Genomic DNA, 20,977 nt, shown 5'->3' with positions numbered 1-20,977 from the left:
ATTGGGATAAATAATAAAATCTTGTTTTTATAAATATCCTTACAGTTCTATTTTTCTTGTGTGTGTGTACATAAGGTTTTCCAATGGAGTCCAGTCCTATTTCATCATAGAGCATTGTAACACATAACTGTCCTTATAATCTATCCTCTAATAACTTCAGATTGTTTTTAGTAGTGCTGAAGTTTCTTTTCCTGGTATTCCTTGTGAACTATGCAGATAATAAAGAAAATCTTTCTTCCTTGGCTTTCAACAATGTGAGAAAATTATGCAATTAATATTTGCTGAAACCATCAAAATGGATGAGCAATATAATGTGGTTTTCAACATTAACATTGTCATAATTCAGAAAACATTGTACAATGAAACTGATATTGTTATAAAGATAATTTTGTAAATTTTAAATTGCTGTGAATTTTTTTAGCAACAATATTTTTGGGATATATGGAAAGATGCAAAGATCTCAGTTAATTTATGATTAAATAAAATTTTAATTAAAAGTTTTCAAAACTCCTTGTGAAGTGCACTTTCCCACTCTCCAAAGTATATTTGTGTCATATTTGATAGATCTAGGGCAGACATTGTAAACTGTTTATTATTACAGGCACACACTCAAACTCCATTATTAACTGTGGAAATGCTGGTGGACACTTATTGCATATTGTAAGCTAAAGGGGAGGATGACATTATTTATGTCAACGTGGAATTTGATAATATATTGTGTGTCCCAGAAGAAACAAAACTTTAAAAATAAATCTGTAATTCCTTAAAGTACTTTTAATACAATTAATTTCATTAGAAATATCTTTTTCTTCTATTTCTATGCCTCTTTCATTGCTGTAATGTCTCCTTGGAATACTCTGAAATTTTTTTTGTGTGCATGATGCCAGTTCTTCAATAATTTTAGAGATACTTAAATGATAATTTACTTGAATTATAGAATGTATGAAATGTTAATATCATTCCTAACATTAAAATTGGCTGAAACAGTTTTTTTTTCTATATGGTTATTTTTTTAAAATTATATTTTACTATATCTGCTTGTCAGTTTATTCTAAATTTATCACAAACTCGTAACTTTTTCATTTTTAAAATGTAAAAGAAAAGAAAAAGCAAATGCTCAATATATTTGTTTATTCCATTACTCATGAAATCATGACAACATTAATAGGATTAGTAGATCGATATATCAAAGTTTAAGAGAATGTCTACTTAAAAAGAATGTTTTTATATTTCTGTATTTAGCTAAAAAAAATTCAATTTGAAATTCTGAATGACAAAATAATAATAACATTCATTGTTGCAAAGTGAGTTATTAATTCAATAATATTTTGAATTCAAGACTGCATGATTATTAATTCTCTATTCATCAAAGTATTTTGATTGTTCCAAATGCTCTAAAAGTATGTTATACATGTTTCCTTTATGCTTCTGTATATACAATCAAATATGTGAGCTCTGTTTTTTTTCTCCCTTTAGTAGATTTATAAAAAATATAAACATTTATATGAACTTATGCGAGTTTTAAAGCTAAATTTGAGGAACAGAATTTTTTCTTGTTGTTGTAGTGTTAGGTACTTGAAAAGTAGATTATGAGACCAGGAAATGATTGGTAGTGATTATGAAATAAAGTGCTGCAAAGAAGTATTCTGTTTTTCATTTATATCGTTAAATATTTTTTTATTAAGGAAATTGCAAATTTTCAATTTTAAAATAAAATGTTGGCTAACAAAATTTTATCAATTTTCATTAATGTAAGTATATTTTGCGAAACTCATCTGTAGAAGTCTTTTCTTTATTTGCTGCTAATCAAGTAACCTTGAAAAGAGTTATGCTAATTTAAGTTTTACTCAAATGGTTATAGTTCTTTTAAAGACTAGCTGGAAAACCTTGTATTTCTGTACAAAAATAATTGATTCTATATCCAAGAATAATAGTTTTAAAAAATATCACCTCTCACAAAGCTAATGTTTATAAAAAGAGCATTGCAAGTTTTTTCTCCTACTGTTATTAATTTTGAATTCGAAAAAATTCTGTTAGAAAGAAATATATTCAATATTAAAAGTAACTGCTATTAATGATGCTATACATATCAAATAATGCTTAACATATGATGAATTTCAGTTTTTAAATTTGAAACTATCATTTTAAATTCTGTTTTAGAATCTGAGTTGGAATAAATGCATAACAATCAAAAATATAAGAAATAGATTTTATTACTAGTTACATAATATTTGTTATATGTTATTGAAGAATTATCTTTTTCAACATCATTTGCTTTGATTCCATCTAAAAGTATGTACCTATCTTATGTAGTATCTCATTAGTCCATTCTAATTTCATTATATCAATAATTTTCATTCAATTTTAATGTTTTTTCTTTAATGAAAAGTTACAGCATTTTGTTAGTGATATTTATTTTTAAAATTTAGTTTTGCAAACTTCAGAGGATGCCAAGAAGCATTGTATGAAAATATTGCTTAATAAATGAAAACAGTTGCTACTCATTTGTGAAAATTGTTTTAATTTGCATTCAAAATTGCTTTATTTATACCACAAAGTAGCTGTAATTGATAAAATAATCAATTTTATTCCATTGAAATAATTTTAATAAAGTAATTTTAGTTATTTTGGTGAAAGATAAATATTCAGGGCCAATATCAAATGTCACAAAAATTTATTGTTATTCATTTTTATGGAAGTGAAAAGTAGTATGAGTTTGGGTAAAAACATGCTGTAGAATGTTTTAAAAAATTATTTTTTAATCATACCTATCCTGTTTCATATTGTTTATGGTAAATACTCTTTTGTAAGAACAATGACTGTGGTTTGAGTATTGATCAGCACTGATTACATTAAATTTCCTTTCTTATTATGTTTCTTGTTATGTTTCTTATTATGTTCCTTTCTTATGCAAAAAGAAATTTGGAAAAACAAAGCAATTTAGAAATGATATTTTTAATTTTTTATCAAAACAGTTAGTTGAAGAAGAAACAAAGAAGGAGCTAATGGAGCAGCAAGAAGTGCAGAAGGCTTCAGATTTGGTTATTACAGATGATGAAAATGATGAAGCTGCATATGAAGCATGGAAACTTCGAGAATTGAAGCGTATTAAACGTGAAAAGGATGTAAGAGAAGGGTAAGTATACTATTTCTTTTGAATTTTATTTTATGTTGATTTTGTAATTAGATTAAGTAAATATATGTGGGTGTGATGGGTTTTAATGCATCAGTCCACTTGAATTAGCTTAATCTTTTATTTCTTGATTAACAAATGATGATTCGGATGGTTTTTACAAATGGTATTCAATGATGAAGAAGGAATTTATATTACATGAAGATGGACAGTTGATGTCGTTCAAAGGATCTTTCCCACCTACGCGTGGTGCACTGGCATTTTCAGAGGGATTCTTCAACGCAAGAATTCCAGTTTCAGCCCTTTTTCAGAGTATCACGGCTTCTCGGTTTCCGGTCGCACCCTTCTCGGCGGACGTCCGTTCTCTCCCCTCGTCTAGTGAACTCTGAACTCTGCCCTCCGACTGCTGGCTATCACCGGAAGAACGCAGAGCGCCCTCTCGTGAAGTTAATTTACCACATCGCTCGGCCATCGACATGTGAGGTCCTCCGAACTCTGAAACACACAAATGAAGGAAAAAAAAAACAGAGAGGACATTGAAGACAAAGGATAGAAATAAAAACAAAAACAAAAAAGGGTGATGATGAAAAAAGAAATGTATTGATCTCAAGTTGCAACTGCATCAGTCCAGAGCTTCATGTGATCAGCTGAAGTGGAAGTTGCCTCAGGCCCTTCATGAGATCCTACTTTTGCTACGTCGTAACGATCATGTGGCTTTATCTTGACTACTTTGTAAGGTCCAAGAAACTTAGGTCTTAGCTTCAGACCTTCTCCGAACTGGGTTCTTTTAATTGCTACCAAGTCGTTTATTTTATAGAGTGGAGCAATTCTACGATGCTTGTTATATTGTCATCGGTTCTCTTCTTGAATTTTGAAGATATTTGCTTTGGCCTCTTCACGAATTGTTTCTTTATCTTGAATCATGGAGTGCAAGAATTCTTGATCTAGGATTTCTTTGATCCTTAGGTCCGTTTTGTTTCGCATTTTCACACCTGTCCCGCGAATGACCTCTAGTTCCATCGTTTCCGGTACAACGATGAGTTCACGTCCATCCACCTGTTTATTTTCGGTGCTTACCAATTCATTATTCTGCATAAGACTCAGACATTTTGGCGGGAAAATTCCCTCCATTACTAATTGATCACTTATAACTGCCTCAATCTCAACGGGTTTACATTCTTCATTAAAAGCAAATGAAAAGGTTGCCGTTTGAGCAGAAATTTCATTTCCAAAACAAGTTTCAACTTGTATATTTCCCGTTGTTTTTTTGATAGGAAAAAATGATTTGTTCACAATTATAAGTTCACTTCCAGAATCTTTTAGAAATTTTACTTTTTTTCCATCCACAAAAATATCAATATATTCTAGCATATTTTTTGGCTTTTTTCCAATTCCTGATATAACAAATTTGTTTTCTGTCTCACTTTCATTTGTAGATTTTTCAAATCGTTTTGGACAGTTACGAGCGAAATGAAAGCTTTCCCCCTTTTCCCCGCATACATAACAAATCCTTTCCGGTTTAAAATTTTGATATTTGTTTCGACGAAACGATTCACTTTCCATTGCCTGTTTTTGAAACCTTGATGCTTTCGTTTCACTACTATGTACATTAGAATTACTGACTTCTGATAACGATTTACCCCGAGATGAAAAAAATAAATCACATTCGCGACCTAACTGAGTTGGCGGAAACCATGTTTTTCCTTCGCGAATACCTACGTATTCTTTAGTTTGGAAATCCAAAGTTTCGTACAACTGATCTGCAACAATTAAATCACATAATTTTTTAAAATCTCCTTTTACTTCTCTTACCTGACAATAGTAATCAAATGTTGCAGTTAATCGCGATGCGAATTGTACGTGCGATTCGCTTGGTAAACGTTGAGCATTTTTAAAATTACTAAGACATTCTCGAGGTGTCGGCTGAAATTCAGCTAAAAAGAACTCTTTTAATTTTTCATAATCCGACAAATCCTGCTCAGTTGCATACGTTAAAACATTATTAGCTTTAACCCCTAGCAAATTAATTAATATCTCAGCTTGGAAGTCTTTAGGAACTTCTTTAGTAATAAATGCCTTTTCTAAGGAAGTAAAAAACAAATGAAATGCCTCGGGTTTCTCAGGAACAGAAATTGTTAGTGTTTTAACACTTTTTATTAAACTTTCAAAACTAAAGGACACGTTTGTTTGCTCACCAGGCAATGTTTGTTTTTTCAGTTTTTCTAGCTCAATCTCCTTCTCGAGTCGGGCCAATTTTATTCTTTCAATCTCTAACTTGGATTGTTCAGTAACTGCCTTAGCCGTACGATCCTCAACGATCGATTTGATGACGCCACGGACAAATTCTTGATCCGTTTTAAAAACATCAGAATTCTCAATTAATTTCTTAAGTTCCAAAATTTTAGCATTTTCTGACACAGTTTCACCGAGTTCTTCGGCAAGTATTTTTAAATCACACTTCTTTAAATTATTTAAGATACTCATTTTCAGAAATATGGCAGAATAAATATAAAACAGGAGTAGCACAGTACCTTTTAAAATTTGTTGTTCACCGGCTCCGAGCCCCCATGGTTGTGGGTGTGATGGGTTTTAATGCATCAGTCCACTTGAATTAGCTTAATCTTTTATTTCTTGATTAACAAATGATGATTCGGATGGTTTTTACAAATGGTATTCAATGATGAAGAAGGAATTTATATTACATGAAGATGGACAGTTGATGTCGTTCAAAGGATCTTTCCCACCTACGCGTGGTGCACTGGCATTTTCAGAGGGATTCTTCAACGCAAGAATTCCAGTTTCAGCCCTTTTTCAGAGTATCACGGCTTCTCGGTTTCCGGTCGCACCCTTCTCGGCGGACGTCCGTTCTCTCCCCTCGTCTAGTGAACTCTGAACTCTGCCCTCCGACTGCTGGCTATCACCGGAAGAACGCAGAGCGCCCTCTCGTGAAGTTAATTTACCACATATATTACTTCTGCATATGGAATTAAATTTTTATTCAATTTTTATTAACTTAAAAATTATATTTGTGTTAGTAAAATATTACCATTTTTATATATGTGAGAGGTAAACTGTAAGCAAGATGTCCTCAGTATTTTTATCAACTTTTTAAAAATTATTTTCTCAAATTATTGATAGTTTAATGCAAATTTGAAGCAAAGGTTTTATTTTTTCAACAATTGACCCTATCTGTCAGTAATAAATCAGAAATGAGAAAAAAGAAGAATAAAATTTACCATAGTGTTTATTTGATAGTAGATTTATGAGCTTTAGGGGCAGTCCATTGAATTTTTTGAAAATGAAACTGTTAACATTCCCGGAAGGATTCTTTTTTTGTTGTATTTTTTTTTTCAGCATACATGATTAACCTATCTCTTGATAGAGAGAATTAAATATATCAACTAATTTTAAATTATTAGAACTCAGAGAAGCTATGACAAATCTTTAAATATAGTTTCTTTAAATATTTTCATTTATATATATATAATTTTGCAAATGTATATCTGAAAAGAAGAAACTTTTGAAATTTCAACTTTGATTTATTTCATGCCAAGTGGCATAATTTGTACAAGGAAGAAGCTATGATAAAAAGATATATGTTCACATTGTGATTCATGAACAAAGTTATAGAATTTTTGTCTTTAGTGGTTTTATTATGAGATTCAAGATTTTGATAGGGATCTTGTTGAACTGAACTAGGAACTTGTTGAACTCTTGTAGCAGAATGTCATAATAAATAGATAACAAAAACTATTAGTAATTAAATTGCTATAGATAATAAAAATTAAATATATCTATCACTACAAATTATCAATTAAAAATTTCTATGCATTTTAAGTTTAGGTGTATGAAAATGTTTTTCCAACTTTTTATTTTTAGAAAGTTAAATATTATTTGAAGTTGAGATTTTCTATGTAAGCACAGAAAAAGTTGCTATCACTAGAATTATATTTAATTCATAATTTTGCAAAATCTAATATTTTATAGTGCAGGTTCATTAGATATTGTTTAAAGATAATTTTTGGTGTTTAATTTTTAAATGTTATTTTAATATTTAACATTTTGTTTCAAGAATGAATTTATAATGAGTTTTCTTCTCAAACCAGATATGAGAAAGAAAAAATGGAGATTGAAAGAATCCATAGCATGACTGAAGAAGAGAGACGCGCTGAGCAACGAACTAATCCCCGTCTTGTCACTAATAAAGCTGCCAAAGGAAAATATAAATTCCTCCAGAAATATTACCACAGAGGAGCATTTTTCTTGGTAAAATTTTATTTTAAATATCTTATTTATGTGAACAAAAAATATAATATGTTTCAAAATTTATAAGAGTAATATTTAAGATTAAAAAGTAGAGAGTGTTTTGAATTGGAATAAAATGAAGAAGTTTTAAATATTTTCTGTAGGTAATGTTAGCAAACACCAAAAAAAAAAAGCATTGCTTTTATCCTCCTAAAGCCTAAAACATTCTTAAATTCAAATGTCAATAAAAATACAATAACTAAAAAATTTTTAAAAAAATATCTCCATTACCAGGCATTTTTTTTTTTTTTACTTGCTAATGTGTTTTTTTGCCAATACTTGTTTTTTTTTCCCCTTTTTTCTCTATTCCCCCCTCCCCCATTTTTTTTCTTTAATTTGTTTTATTGTTCTTTTGATATATATGGATTATTTTTCTGTCCATATGCTTAAAATATTTAACATGAAGTGCTTCTCTCTCTTTCCTTTCTAACAGTATGTGTTACTTATGAATATTAAAAAAAAAAAAAAAAAAATGATTGTATTTTATTGTTACTTTGCAACTGTCAACATTGTTCCATTTTGAAATGCTATGCTCAGTTGTATGTGTATATATATACATTATAAAATGCATGTGTAGTACATTAAATTTAATTCAAATTCTTAAAATTAATTATTTTTTATCCTTTTAAATTCGCATTGCATGGACATTCTACCTTTTATCTTTGTTTTTATTGTATTTTTTGTTAATTACAATTACAATACAGGTGAATTTAGAATTGAACCTCAAAGAATAATATTCAACTCTGATTTCCAGTTAAACTGAGATGTTATCATACTATTGCTGAAGAGCAAGAAATTAAGAGACAGATTGAAAAATTAATGCTAACTAGTTTAACAAAAGAAAGCATTAGTTCCTATTTATCTGATATAGTAACCTTTAGCTTTTAAATATGATGAGGGTAAAAAAAGATTTGATTATGCATAGATTTCAGGAAATTCAGTGTTCAGTGCCAGTCAGATTTGAAATAATTACCTCTAGTATAAATCTGATAAATTAATTATTAAAGGAAAAAAATGTCACTTTAGATTTGTCTTCTAAGTATTGGAATGTGCCTATTCACCTCAAAGAAACTAAAAAACTTGCTTTTTGCACAAATTTTTCTTATATGAGTGGTATAGATTCCTGTGTGATATCAAAATAGCTATTGCAATTTTAAATTCATGAATTTGAAAACATCAACTAAATTCAAAATTAATTTTGCTTGCAATCATTTTAATTATATTATTGTAAACTTGTCCTCAGAATCAAATCACTAAAAACAATTTAAAATTAATATTATTGAAAAAGAAAATATTGAAGCAAGTTAAAATGATCTAAATGTGTTTTTGCTTAAGCTAAAAATTGACTTCTTAAACTGTAAACTGTGTAAAAGTAGCTAAATATCAACTTTTAAAAATGTTAATACTGAAACTATAAATAAATTGGAACCACCATTTAATGTTCTAGAGTTGAGTAAATGTATACAATAAGTTTATTCCTGAATGTTCCTTTATATATCCTTTAATTAAGATAGATGTTTGAAAAACAAATATGATTTAATCGTTTGGAGAAGTGTTTTAAGAGTATTTGAAAAATAAATATTAATAACTAGTTTATGGATTATTTAACCTTTATATACGGTTCCATGCTTTTGTTCATGCATTACAAAAGAGCATTATTGCTGTATTGAACAATCTGAGGCCTCTTATTTTTTAAACTCAATAACTTATTATACTAAAATTTTAAGAAATCATAAAAATTTTAAATGCAATAACAGAATTAGAATATCTTGTCATAGATGATGCATTGAATTCTGTTATTACCTTCAGGACCAAGTATTTATTTTTCAAATTGCTCATGTGGCTCTAGTTTGTCTCAAGAATGTTTATGAAATCATATACCAAAAATGTTTTGTTAATTTTTCTATATTGGATTGAAAGATTTTAAATTTTTTTCTTTGCACAACTTTGTAAGCTGAATGACCTTATGTCAATTATATGGATGTGGGAAATGACACTGACGTCCTTGCAATTGATGTAAAAAGGGTTGCCAGAAAGATTGAATTTGTGCTAAAGGCCTGGTGTAATGACCATTTTGCATATTTTAAATGCAATAAATTTATCTTTTACTGTTCTTCAAATTTATTTAGGGATAATAAAAATGTCTGTTAAGTCTCCAAATGAATTTGATCCTATGATAATTCCTGAGATGATTTGCATTATATTATCACTCAGATTCGGAATCATATTCACATGAAAAAGAATTCCAAAACTGTCTTTGCAAAAACATCTATTTCTTTTTTCCTTTATATTCCTGAATGATCAGAAGCCTTTAAATGAAAAAAAAAAAAAAAAATGGATTCTAATTTTTTTATTGCATATATTTTTGAGGCTAGACACTTAATAAATAAAGGCAAATGGAAGTGATATTTTTAAGTAAGATGAAGGCTGAATAATTGTGTGTAAGTATTAAAATATCATTTTCTAGAATTGTTAATTTGTTCATGACTTGATAGATTGCTATAGTAAAAAGCAGAATTTAATGGATAGATATTATATATAAATTTTTGGATAATGGGGAGACCAGCAATTGAAATGAAACAATGTAATTTTCAATAACTATAATGGATAGATTCGAAAGTGCATTCATTGGAACTTAGCATTCAGCAGTAATGGAGGAGGGGTATCCTTCTTTTGGAAACTGAAATTTTCAGAAAGACATCTCAAATATTAGGATTGGAGTTAGAAAATGCTGCTAGTTTTATTAGATGGTCTGAGATGTTATCATACTATTGCTGAAGAGCAAGAAATTAAGAGACAGATTGAAAAATTAATGCTAACTAGTTTAACAAAAGAAAGCATTAGTTCCTATTTATCTGATATAGTAACCTTTAGCTTTTAAATATGATGAGGGTAAAAAAAGATTTGATTATGCATAGATTTCAGGAAATTCAGTGTTCAGTGCCAGTCAGATTTGAAATAATTACCTCTAGTATAAATCTGATAAATTAATTATTAAAGGAAAAAAATGTCACTTTAGATTTGTCTTCTAAGTATTGGAATGTGCCTATTCACCTCAAAGAAACTAAAAAACTTGCTTTTTGCACAAATTTTTCTTATATGAGTGGTATAGATTCCTGTGTGATATCAAAATAGCTATTGCAATTTTAAATTCATGAATTTGAAAACATCAACTAAATTCAAAATTAATTTTGCTTGCAATCATTTTAATTATATTATTGTAAACTTGTCCTCAGAATCAAATCACTAAAAACAATTTAAAATTAATATTATTGAAAAAGAAAATATTGAAGCAAGTTAAAATGATCTAAATGTGTTTTTGCTTAAGCTAAAAATTGACTTCTTAAACTGTAAACTGTGTAAAAGTAGCTAAATATCAACTTTTAAAAATGTTAATACTGAAACTATAAATAAATTGGAACCACCATTTAATGTTCTAGAGTTGAGTAAATGTATACAATAAGTTTATTCCTGAATGTTCCTTTATATATCCTTTAATTAAGATAGATGTTTGAAAAACAAATATGATTTAATCGTTTGGAGAAGTGTTTTAAGAGTATTTGAAAAATAAATATTAATAACTAGTTTATGGATTATTTAACCTTTATATACGGTTCCATGCTTTTGTTCATGCATTACAAAAGAGCATTATTGCTGTATTGAACAATCTGAGGCCTCTTATTTTTTAAACTCAATAACTTATTATACTAAAATTTTAAGAAATCATAAAAATTTTAAATGCAATAACAGAATTAGAATATCTTGTCATAGATGATGCATTGAATTCTGTTATTACCTTCAGGACCAAGTATTTATTTTTCAAATTGCTCATGTGGCTCTAGTTTGTCTCAAGAATGTTTATGAAATCATATACCAAAAATGTTTTGTTAATTTTTCTATATTGGATTGAAAGATTTTAAATTTTTTTCTTTGCACAACTTTGTAAGCTGAATGACCTTATGTCAATTATATGGATGTGGGAAATGACACTGACGTCCTTGCAATTGATGTAAAAAGGGTTGCCAGAAAGATTGAATTTGTGCTAAAGGCCTGGTGTAATGACCATTTTGCATATTTTAAATGCAATAAATTTATCTTTTACTGTTCTTCAAATTTATTTAGGGATAATAAAAATGTCTGTTAAGTCTCCAAATGAATTTGATCCTATGATAATTCCTGAGATGATTTGCATTATATTATCACTCAGATTCGGAATCATATTCACATGAAAAAGAATTCCAAAACTGTCTTTGCAAAAACATCTATTTCTTTTTTCCTTTATATTCCTGAATGATCAGAAGCCTTTAAATGAAAAAAAAAAAAAAATGGATTCTAATTTTTTTATTGCATATATTTTTGAGGCTAGACACTTAATAAATAAAGGCAAATGGAAGTGATATTTTTAAGTAAGATGAAGGCTGAATAATTGTGTGTAAGTATTAAAATATCATTTTCTAGAATTGTTAATTTGTTCATGACTTGATAGATTGCTATAGTAAAAAGCAGAATTTAATGGATAGATATTATATATAAATTTTTGGATAATGGGGAGACCAGCAATTGAAATGAAACAATGTAATTTTCAATAACTATAATGGATAGATTCGAAAGTGCATTCATTGGAACTTAGCATTCAGCAGTAATGGAGGAGGGGTATCCTTCTTTTGGAAACTGAAATTTTCAGAAAGACATCTCAAATATTAGGATTGGAGTTAGAAAATGCTGCTAGTTTTATTAGATGGTCTGAGATGTTATCATACTATTGCTGAAGAGCAAGAAATTAAGAGACAGATTGAAAAATTAATGCTAACTAGTTTAACAAAAGAAAGCATTAGTTCCTATTTATCTGATATAGTAACCTTTAGCTTTTAAATATGATGAGGGTAAAAAAAGATTTGATTATGCATAGATTTCAGGAAATTCAGTGTTCAGTGCCAGTCAGATTTGAAATAATTACCTCTAGTATAAATCTGATAAATTAATTATTAAAGGAAAAAAATGTCACTTTAGATTTGTCTTCTAAGTATTGGAATGTGCCTATTCACCTCAAAGAAACTAAAAAACTTGCTTTTTGCACAAATTTTTCTTATATGAGTGGTATAGATTCCTGTGTGATATCAAAATAGCTATTGCAATTTTAAATTCATGAATTTGAAAACATCAACTAAATTCAAAATTAATTTTGCTTGCAATCATTTTAATTATATTATTGTAAACTTGTCCTCAGAATCAAATCACTAAAAACAATTTAAAATTAATATTATTGAAAAAGAAAATATTGAAGCAAGTTAAAATGATCTAAATGTGTTTTTGCTTAAGCTAAAAATTGACTTCTTAAACTGTAAACTGTGTAAAAGTAGCTAAATATCAACTTTTAAAAATGTTAATACTGAAACTATAAATAAATTGGAACCACCATTTAATGTTCTAGAGTTGAGTAAATGTATACAATAAGTTTATTCCTGAATGTTCCTTTATATATCCTTTAATTAAGATAGATGTTTGAAAAACAAATATGATTTAATCGTTTGGAGAAGTGTTTTAAGAGTATTTGAAAAATAAATATTAATAACTAGTTTATGGATTATTTAACCTTTATATACGGTTCCATGCTTTTGTTCATGCATTACAAAAGAGCATTATTGCTGTATTGAACAATCTGAGGCCTCTTATTTTTTAAACTCAATAACTTATTATACTAAAATTTTAAGAAATCATAAAAATTTTAAATGCAATAACAGAATTAGAATATCTTGTCATAGATGATGCATTGAATTCTGTTATTACCTTCAGGACCAAGTATTTATTTTTCAAATTGCTCATGTGGCTCTAGTTTGTCTCAAGAATGTTTATGAAATCATATACCAAAAATGTTTTGTTAATTTTTCTATATTGGATTGAAAGATTTTAAATTTTTTTCTTTGCACAACTTTGTAAGCTGAATGACCTTATGTCAATTATATGGATGTGGGAAATGACACTGACGTCCTTGCAATTGATGTAAAAAGGGTTGCCAGAAAGATTGAATTTGTGCTAAAGGCCTGGTGTAATGACCATTTTGCATATTTTAAATGCAATAAATTTATCTTTTACTGTTCTTCAAATTTATTTAGGGATAATAAAAATGTCTGTTAAGTCTCCAAATGAATTTGATCCTATGATAATTCCTGAGATGATTTGCATTATATTATCACTCAGATTCGGAATCATATTCACATGAAAAAGAATTCCAAAACTGTCTTTGCAAAAACATCTATTTCTTTTTTCCTTTATATTCCTGAATGATCAGAAGCCTTTAAATGAAAAAAAAAAAAAAAATGGATTCTAATTTTTTTATTGCATATATTTTTGAGGCTAGACACTTAATAAATAAAGGCAAATGGAAGTGATATTTTTAAGTAAGATGAAGGCTGAATAATTGTGTGTAAGTATTAAAATATCATTTTCTAGAATTGTTAATTTGTTCATGACTTGATAGATTGCTATAGTAAAAAGCAGAATTTAATGGATAGATATTATATATAAATTTTTGGATAATGGGGAGACCAGCAATTGAAATGAAACAATGTAATTTTCAATAACTATAATGGATAGATTCGAAAGTGCATTCATTGGAACTTAGCATTCAGCAGTAATGGAGGAGGGGTATCCTTCTTTTGGAAACTGAAATTTTCAGAAAGACATCTCAAATATTAGGATTGGAGTTAGAAAATGCTGCTAGTTTTATTAGATGGTCTGAGATGTTATCATACTATTGCTGAAGAGCAAGAAATTAAGAGACAGATTGAAAAATTAATGCTAACTAGTTTAACAAAAGAAAGCATTAGTTCCTATTTATCTGATATAGTAACCTTTAGCTTTTAAATATGATGAGGGTAAAAAAAGATTTGATTATGCATAGATTTCAGGAAATTCAGTGTTCAGTGCCAGTCAGATTTGAAATAATTACCTCTAGTATAAATCTGATAAATTAATTATTAAAGGAAAAAAATGTCACTTTAGATTTGTCTTCTAAGTATTGGAATGTGCCTATTCACCTCAAAGAAACTAAAAAACTTGCTTTTTGCACAAATTTTTCTTATATGAGTGGTATAGATTCCTGTGTGATATCAAAATAGCTATTGCAATTTTAAATTCATGAATTTGAAAACATCAACTAAATTCAAAATTAATTTTGCTTGCAATCATTTTAATTATATTATTGTAAACTTGTCCTCAGAATCAAATCACTAAAAACAATTTAAAATTAATATTATTGAAAAAGAAAATATTGAAGCAAGTTAAAATGATCTAAATGTGTTTTTGCTTAAGCTAAAAATTGACTTCTTAAACTGTAAACTGTGTAAAAGTAGCTAAATATCAACTTTTAAAAATGTTAATACTGAAACTATAAATAAATTGGAACCACCATTTAATGTTCTAGAGTTGAGTAAATGTATACAATAAGTTTATTCCTGAATGTTCCTTTATATATCCTTTAATTAAGATAGATGTTTGAAAAACAAATATGATTTAATCGTTTGGAGAAGTGTTTTAAGAGTATTTGAAAAATAAATATTAATAACTAGTTTATGGATTATTTAACCTTTATATACGGTTCCATGCTTTTGTTCATGCATTACAAAAGAGCATTATTGCTGTATTGAACAATCTGAGGCCTCTTATTTTTTAAACTCAATAACTTATTATACTAAAATTTTAAGAAATCATAAAAATTTTAAATGCAATAACAGAATTAGAATATCTTGTCATAGATGATGCATTGAATTCTGTTATTACCTTCAGGACCAAGTATTTATTTTTCAAATTGCTCATGTGGCTCTAGTTTGTCTCAAGAATGTTTATGAAATCATATACCAAAAATGTTTTGTTAATTTTTCTATATTGGATTGAAAGATTTTAAATTTTTTTCTTTGCACAACTTTGTAAGCTGAATGACCTTATGTCAATTATATGGATGTGGGAAATGACACTGACGTCCTTGCAATTGATGTAAAAAGGGTTGCCAGAAAGATTGAATTTGTGCTAAAGGCCTGGTGTAATGACCATTTTGCATATTTTAAATGCAATAAATTTATCTTTTACTGTTCTTCAAATTTATTTAGGGATAATAAAAATGTCTGTTAAGTCTCCAAATGAATTTGATCCTATGATAATTCCTGAGATGATTTGCATTATATTATCACTCAGATTCGGAATCATATTCACATGAAAAAGAATTCCAAAACTGTCTTTGCAAAAACATCTATTTCTTTTTTCCTTTATATTCCTGAATGATCAGAAGCCTTTAAATGAAAAAAAAAAAAAATGGCTTCTAATTTTTTTATTGCATATATTTTTGAGGCTAGACACTTAATAAATAAAGGCAAATGGAAGTGATATTTTTAAGTAAGATGAAGGCTGAATAATTGTGTGTAAGTATTAAAATATCATTTTCTAGAATTGTTAATTTGTTCATGACTTGATAGATTGCTATAGTAAAAAGCAGAATTTAATGGATAGATATTATATATAAATTTTTGGATAATGGGGAGACCAGCAATTGAAATGAAACAATGTAATTTTCAATAACTATAATGGATAGATTCGAAAGTGCATTCATTGGAACTTAGCATTCAGCAGTAATGGAGGAGGGGTATCCTTCTTTTGGAAACTGAAATTTTCAGAAAGACATCTCAAATATTAGGATTGGAGTTAGAAAATGCTGCTAGTTTTATTAGATGGTCTGAGATGTTATCATACTATTGCTGAAGAGCAAGAAATTAAGAGACAGATTGAAAAATTAATGCTAACTAGTTTAACAAAAGAAAGCATTAGTTCCTATTTATCTGATATAGTAACCTTTAGCTTTTAAATATGATGAGGGTAAAAAAAGATTTGATTATGCATAGATTTCAGGAAATTCAGTGTTCAGTGCCAGTCAGATTTGAAATAATTACCTCTAGTATAAATCTGATAAATTAATTATTAAAGGAAAAAAATGTCACTTTAGATTTGTCTTCTAAGTATTGGAATGTGCCTATTCACCTCAAAGAAACTAAAAAACTTGCTTTTTGCACAAATTTTTCTTATATGAGTGGTATAGATTCCTGTGTGATATCAAAATAGCTATTGCAATTTTAAATTCATGAATTTGAAAACATCAACTAAATTCAAAATTAATTTTGCTTGCAATCATTTTAATTATATTATTGTAAACTTGTTCTCAGAATCAAATCACTAAAAACAATTTAAAATTAATATTATTGAAAAAGAAAATATTGAAGCAAGTTAAAATGATCTAAATGTGTTTTTGCTTAAGCTAAAAATTGACTTCTTAAACTGTAAACTGTGTAAAAGTAGCTAAATATCAACTTTTAAAAATGTTAATACTGAAACTATAAATAAATTGGAACCACCATTTAATGTTCTAGAGTTGAGTAAATGTATACAATAAGTTTATTCCTGAATGTTCCTTTATATATCCTTTAATTAAGATAGATGTTTGAAAAACAAATATGATTTAATCGTTTGGAGAAGTGTTTTAAGAGTATTTGAAAAATAAATATTAATAACTAGTTTATGGATTATTTAACCTTTATATACGGTTCCATGCTTTTGTTCATGCATTACAAAAGAGCATTATTGCTGTATTGAACAATCTGAGGCCTCTTATTTTTTAAACTCAATAACTTATTATACTAAAATTTTAAGAAATCATAAAAATTTTAAATGCAATAACAGAATTAGAATATCTTGTCATAGATGATGCATTGAATTCTGTTATTACCTTCAGGACCAAGTATTTATTTTTCAAATTGCTCATGTGGCTCTAGTTTGTCTCAAGAATGTTTATGAAATCATATACCAAAAATGTTTTGTTAATTTTTCTATATTGGATTGAAAGATTTTAAATTTTTTTCTTTGCACAACTTTGTAAGCTGAATGACCTTATGTCAATTATATGGATGTGGGAAATGACACTGACGTCCTTGCAATTGATGTAAAAAGGGTTGCCAGAAAGATTGAATTTGTGCTAAAGGCCTGGTGTAATGACCATTTTGCATATTTTAAATGCAATAAATTTATCTTTTACTGTTCTTCAAATTTATTTAGGGATAATAAAAATGTCTGTTAAGTCTCCAAATGAATTTGATCCTATGATAATTCCTGAGATGATTTGCATTATATTATCACTCAGATTCGGAATCATATTCACATGAAAAAGAATTCCAAAACTGTCTTTGCAAAAACATCTATTTCTTTTTTCCTTTATATTCCTGAATGATCAGAAGCCTTTAAATGAAAAAAAAAAAAAAAATGGCTTCTAATTTTTTTATTGCATATATTTTTGAGGCTAGACACTTAATAAATAAAGGCAAATGGAAGTGATATTTTTAAGTAAGATGAAGGCTGAATAATTGTGTGTAAGTATTAAAATATCATTTTCTAGAATTGTTAATTTGTTCATGACTTGATAGATTGCTATAGTAAAAAGCAGAATTTAATGGATAGATATTATATATAAATTTTTGGATAATGGGGAGACCAGCAATTGAAATGAAACAATGTAATTTTCAATAACTATAATGGATAGATTCGAAAGTGCATTCATTGGAACTTAGCATTCAGCAGTAATGGAGGAGGGGTATCCTTCTTTTGGAAACTGAAATTTTCAGAAAGACATCTCAAATATTAGGATTGGAGTTAGAAAATGCTGCTAGTTTTATTAGATGGTCTGAGATGTTATCATACTATTGCTGAAGAGCAAGAAATTAAGAGACAGATTGAAAAATTAATGCTAACTAGTTTAACAAAAGAAAGCATTAGTTCCTATTTATCTGATATAGTAACCTTTAGCTTTTAAATATGATGAGGGTAAAAAAAGATTTGATTATGCATAGATTTCAGGAAATTCAGTGTTCAGTGCCAGTCAGATTTGAAATAATTACCTCTAGTATAAATCTGATAAATTAATTATTAAAGGAAAAAAATGTCACTTTAGATTTGTCTTCTAAGTATTGGAATGTGCCTATTCACCTCAAAGAAACTAAAAAACTTGCTTTTTGCACAAATTTTTCTTATATGAGTGGTATAGATTCCTGTGTGATATCAAAATAGCTATTGCAATTTTAAATTCATGAATTTGAAAACATCAACTAAATTCAAAATTAATTTTGCTTGCAATCATTTTAATTATATTATTGTAAACTTGTTCTCAGAATCAAATCACTAAAAACAATTTAAAATTAATATTATTGAAAAAGAAAATATTGAAGCAAGTTAAAATGATCTAAATGTGTTTTTGCTTAAGCTAAAAATTGACTTCTTAAACTGTAAACTGTGTAAAAGTAGCTAAATATCAACTTTTAAAAATGTTAATACTGAAACTATAAATAAATTGGAACCACCATTTAATGTTCTAGAGTTGAGTAAATGTATACAATAAGTTTATTCCTGAATGTTCCTTTATATATCCTTTAATTAAGATAGATGTTTGAAAAACAAATATGATTTAATCGTTTGGAGAAGTGTTTTAAGAGTATTTGAAAAATAAATATTAATAACTAGTTTATGGATTATTTAACCTTTATATACGGTTCCATGCTTTTGTTCATGCATTACAAAAGAGCATTATTGCTGTATTGAACAATCTGAGGCCTCTTATTTTTTAAACTCAATAACTTATTATACTAAAATTTTAAGAAATCATAAAAATTTTAAATGCAATAACAGAATTAGAATATCTTGTCATAGATGATGCATTGAATTCTGTTATTACCTTCAGGACCAAGTATTTATTTTTCAAATTGCTCATGTGGCTCTAGTTTGTCTCAAGAATGTTTATGAAATCATATACCAAAAATGTTTTGTTAATTTTTCTATATTGGATTGAAAGATTTTAAATTTTTTTCTTTGCACAACTTTGTAAGCTGAATGACCTTATGTCAATTATATGGATGTGGGAAATGACACTGACGTCCTTGCAATTGATGTAAAAAGGGTTGCCAGAAAGATTGAATTTGTGCTAAAGGCCTGGTGTAATGACCATTTTGCATATTTTAAATGCAATAAATTTATCTTTTACTGTTCTTCAAATTTATTTAGGGATAATAAAAATGTCTGTTAAGTCTCCAAATGAATTTGATCCTATGATAATTCCTGAGATGATTTGCATTATATTATCACTCAGATTCGGAATCATATTCACATGAAAAAGAATTCCAAAACTGTCTTTGCAAAAACATCTATTTCTTTTTTCCTTTATATTCCTGAATGATCAGAAGCCTTTAAATGAAAAAAAAAAAAAATGGATTCTAATTTTTTTATTGCATATATTTTTGAGGCTAGACACTTAATAAATAAAGGCAAATGGAAGTGATATTTTTAAGTAAGATGAAGGCTGAATAATTGTGTGTAAGTATTAAAATATCATTTTCTAGAATTGTTAATTTGTTCATGACTTGATAGATTGCTATAGTAAAAAGCAGAATTTAATGGATAGATATTATATATAAATTTTTGGATAATGGGGAGACCAGCAATTGAAATGAAACAATGTAATTTTCAATAACTATAATGGATAGATTCGAAAGTGCATTCATTGGAACTTAGCATTCAGCAGTAATGGAGGAGGGGTATCCTTCTTTTGGAAACTGAAATTTTCAGAAAGACATCTCAAATATTAGGATTGGAGTTAGAAAATGCTGCTAGTTTTATTAGATGGTCTGAGATGTTATCATACTATTGCTGAAGAGCAAGAAATTAAGAGACAGATTGAAAAATTAATGCTAACTAGTTTAACAAAAGAAAGCATTAGTTCCTATTTATCTGATATAGTAACCTTTAGCTTTTAAATATGATGAGGGTAAAAAAAGATTTGATTATGCATAGATTTCAGGAAATTCAGTGTTCAGTGCCAGTCAGATTTGAAATAATTACCTCTAGTATAAATCTGATAAATTAATTATTAAAGGAAAAAAATGTCACTTTAGATTTGTCTTCTAAGTATTGGAATGTGCCTATTCACCTCAAAGAAACTAAAAAACTTGCTTTTTGCACAAATTTTTCTTATATGAGTGGTATAGATTCCTGTGTGATATCAAAATAGCTATTGCAATTTTAAATTCATGAATTTGAAAACATCAACTAAATTCAAAATTAATTTTGCTTGCAATCATTTTAATTATATTATTGTAAACTTGTCCTCAGAATCAAATCACTAAAAACAATTTAAAATTAATATTATTGAAAAAGAAAATATTGAAGCAAGTTAAAATGATCTAAATGTGTTTTTGCTTAAGCTAAAAATTGACTTCTTAAACTGTAAACTGTGTAAAAGTAGCTAAATATCAACTTTTAAAAATGTTAATACTGAAACTATAAATAAATTGGAACCACCATTTAATGTTCTAGAGTTGAGTAAATGTATACAATAAGTTTATTCCTGAATGTTCCTTTATATATCCTTTAATTAAGATAGATGTTTGAAAAACAAATATGATTTAATCGTTTGGAGAAGTGTTTTAAGAGTATTTGAAAAATAAATATTAATAACTA

The 20,977-nt window shown here is 27.7% G+C and overlaps 1 protein-coding gene across 2 annotated transcripts in view; it reads left to right on the top strand.

Moving 5' to 3' along the window:
- LOC129957570 (microfibrillar-associated protein 1A-like) overlaps window positions 1–20,977 on the top strand; it is a 52,657-nt gene that overhangs the window by 22,747 nt on the left and 8,933 nt on the right. For both annotated transcript variants that reach the window (XM_056069945.1, XM_056069937.1), the window contains exons 9-10: window positions 2,976–3,136; window positions 7,240–7,399. In XM_056069945.1, the coding sequence (XP_055925920.1) occupies window positions 2,976–3,136; window positions 7,240–7,399 (321 nt within the window). The remainder of the gene's footprint in view (window positions 1–2,975; window positions 3,137–7,239; window positions 7,400–20,977) is intronic.

This window comes from Argiope bruennichi, chromosome 2 (genome assembly GCF_947563725.1).
Source record: "Argiope bruennichi chromosome 2, qqArgBrue1.1, whole genome shotgun sequence".
Classification (NCBI taxonomy): Eukaryota; Metazoa; Arthropoda; class Arachnida; order Araneae; family Araneidae; genus Argiope; species Argiope bruennichi.
The sequence above is the reverse complement of the archived record's forward strand: the minus strand, read 5'-3'. Positions and strand labels throughout refer to the sequence as shown.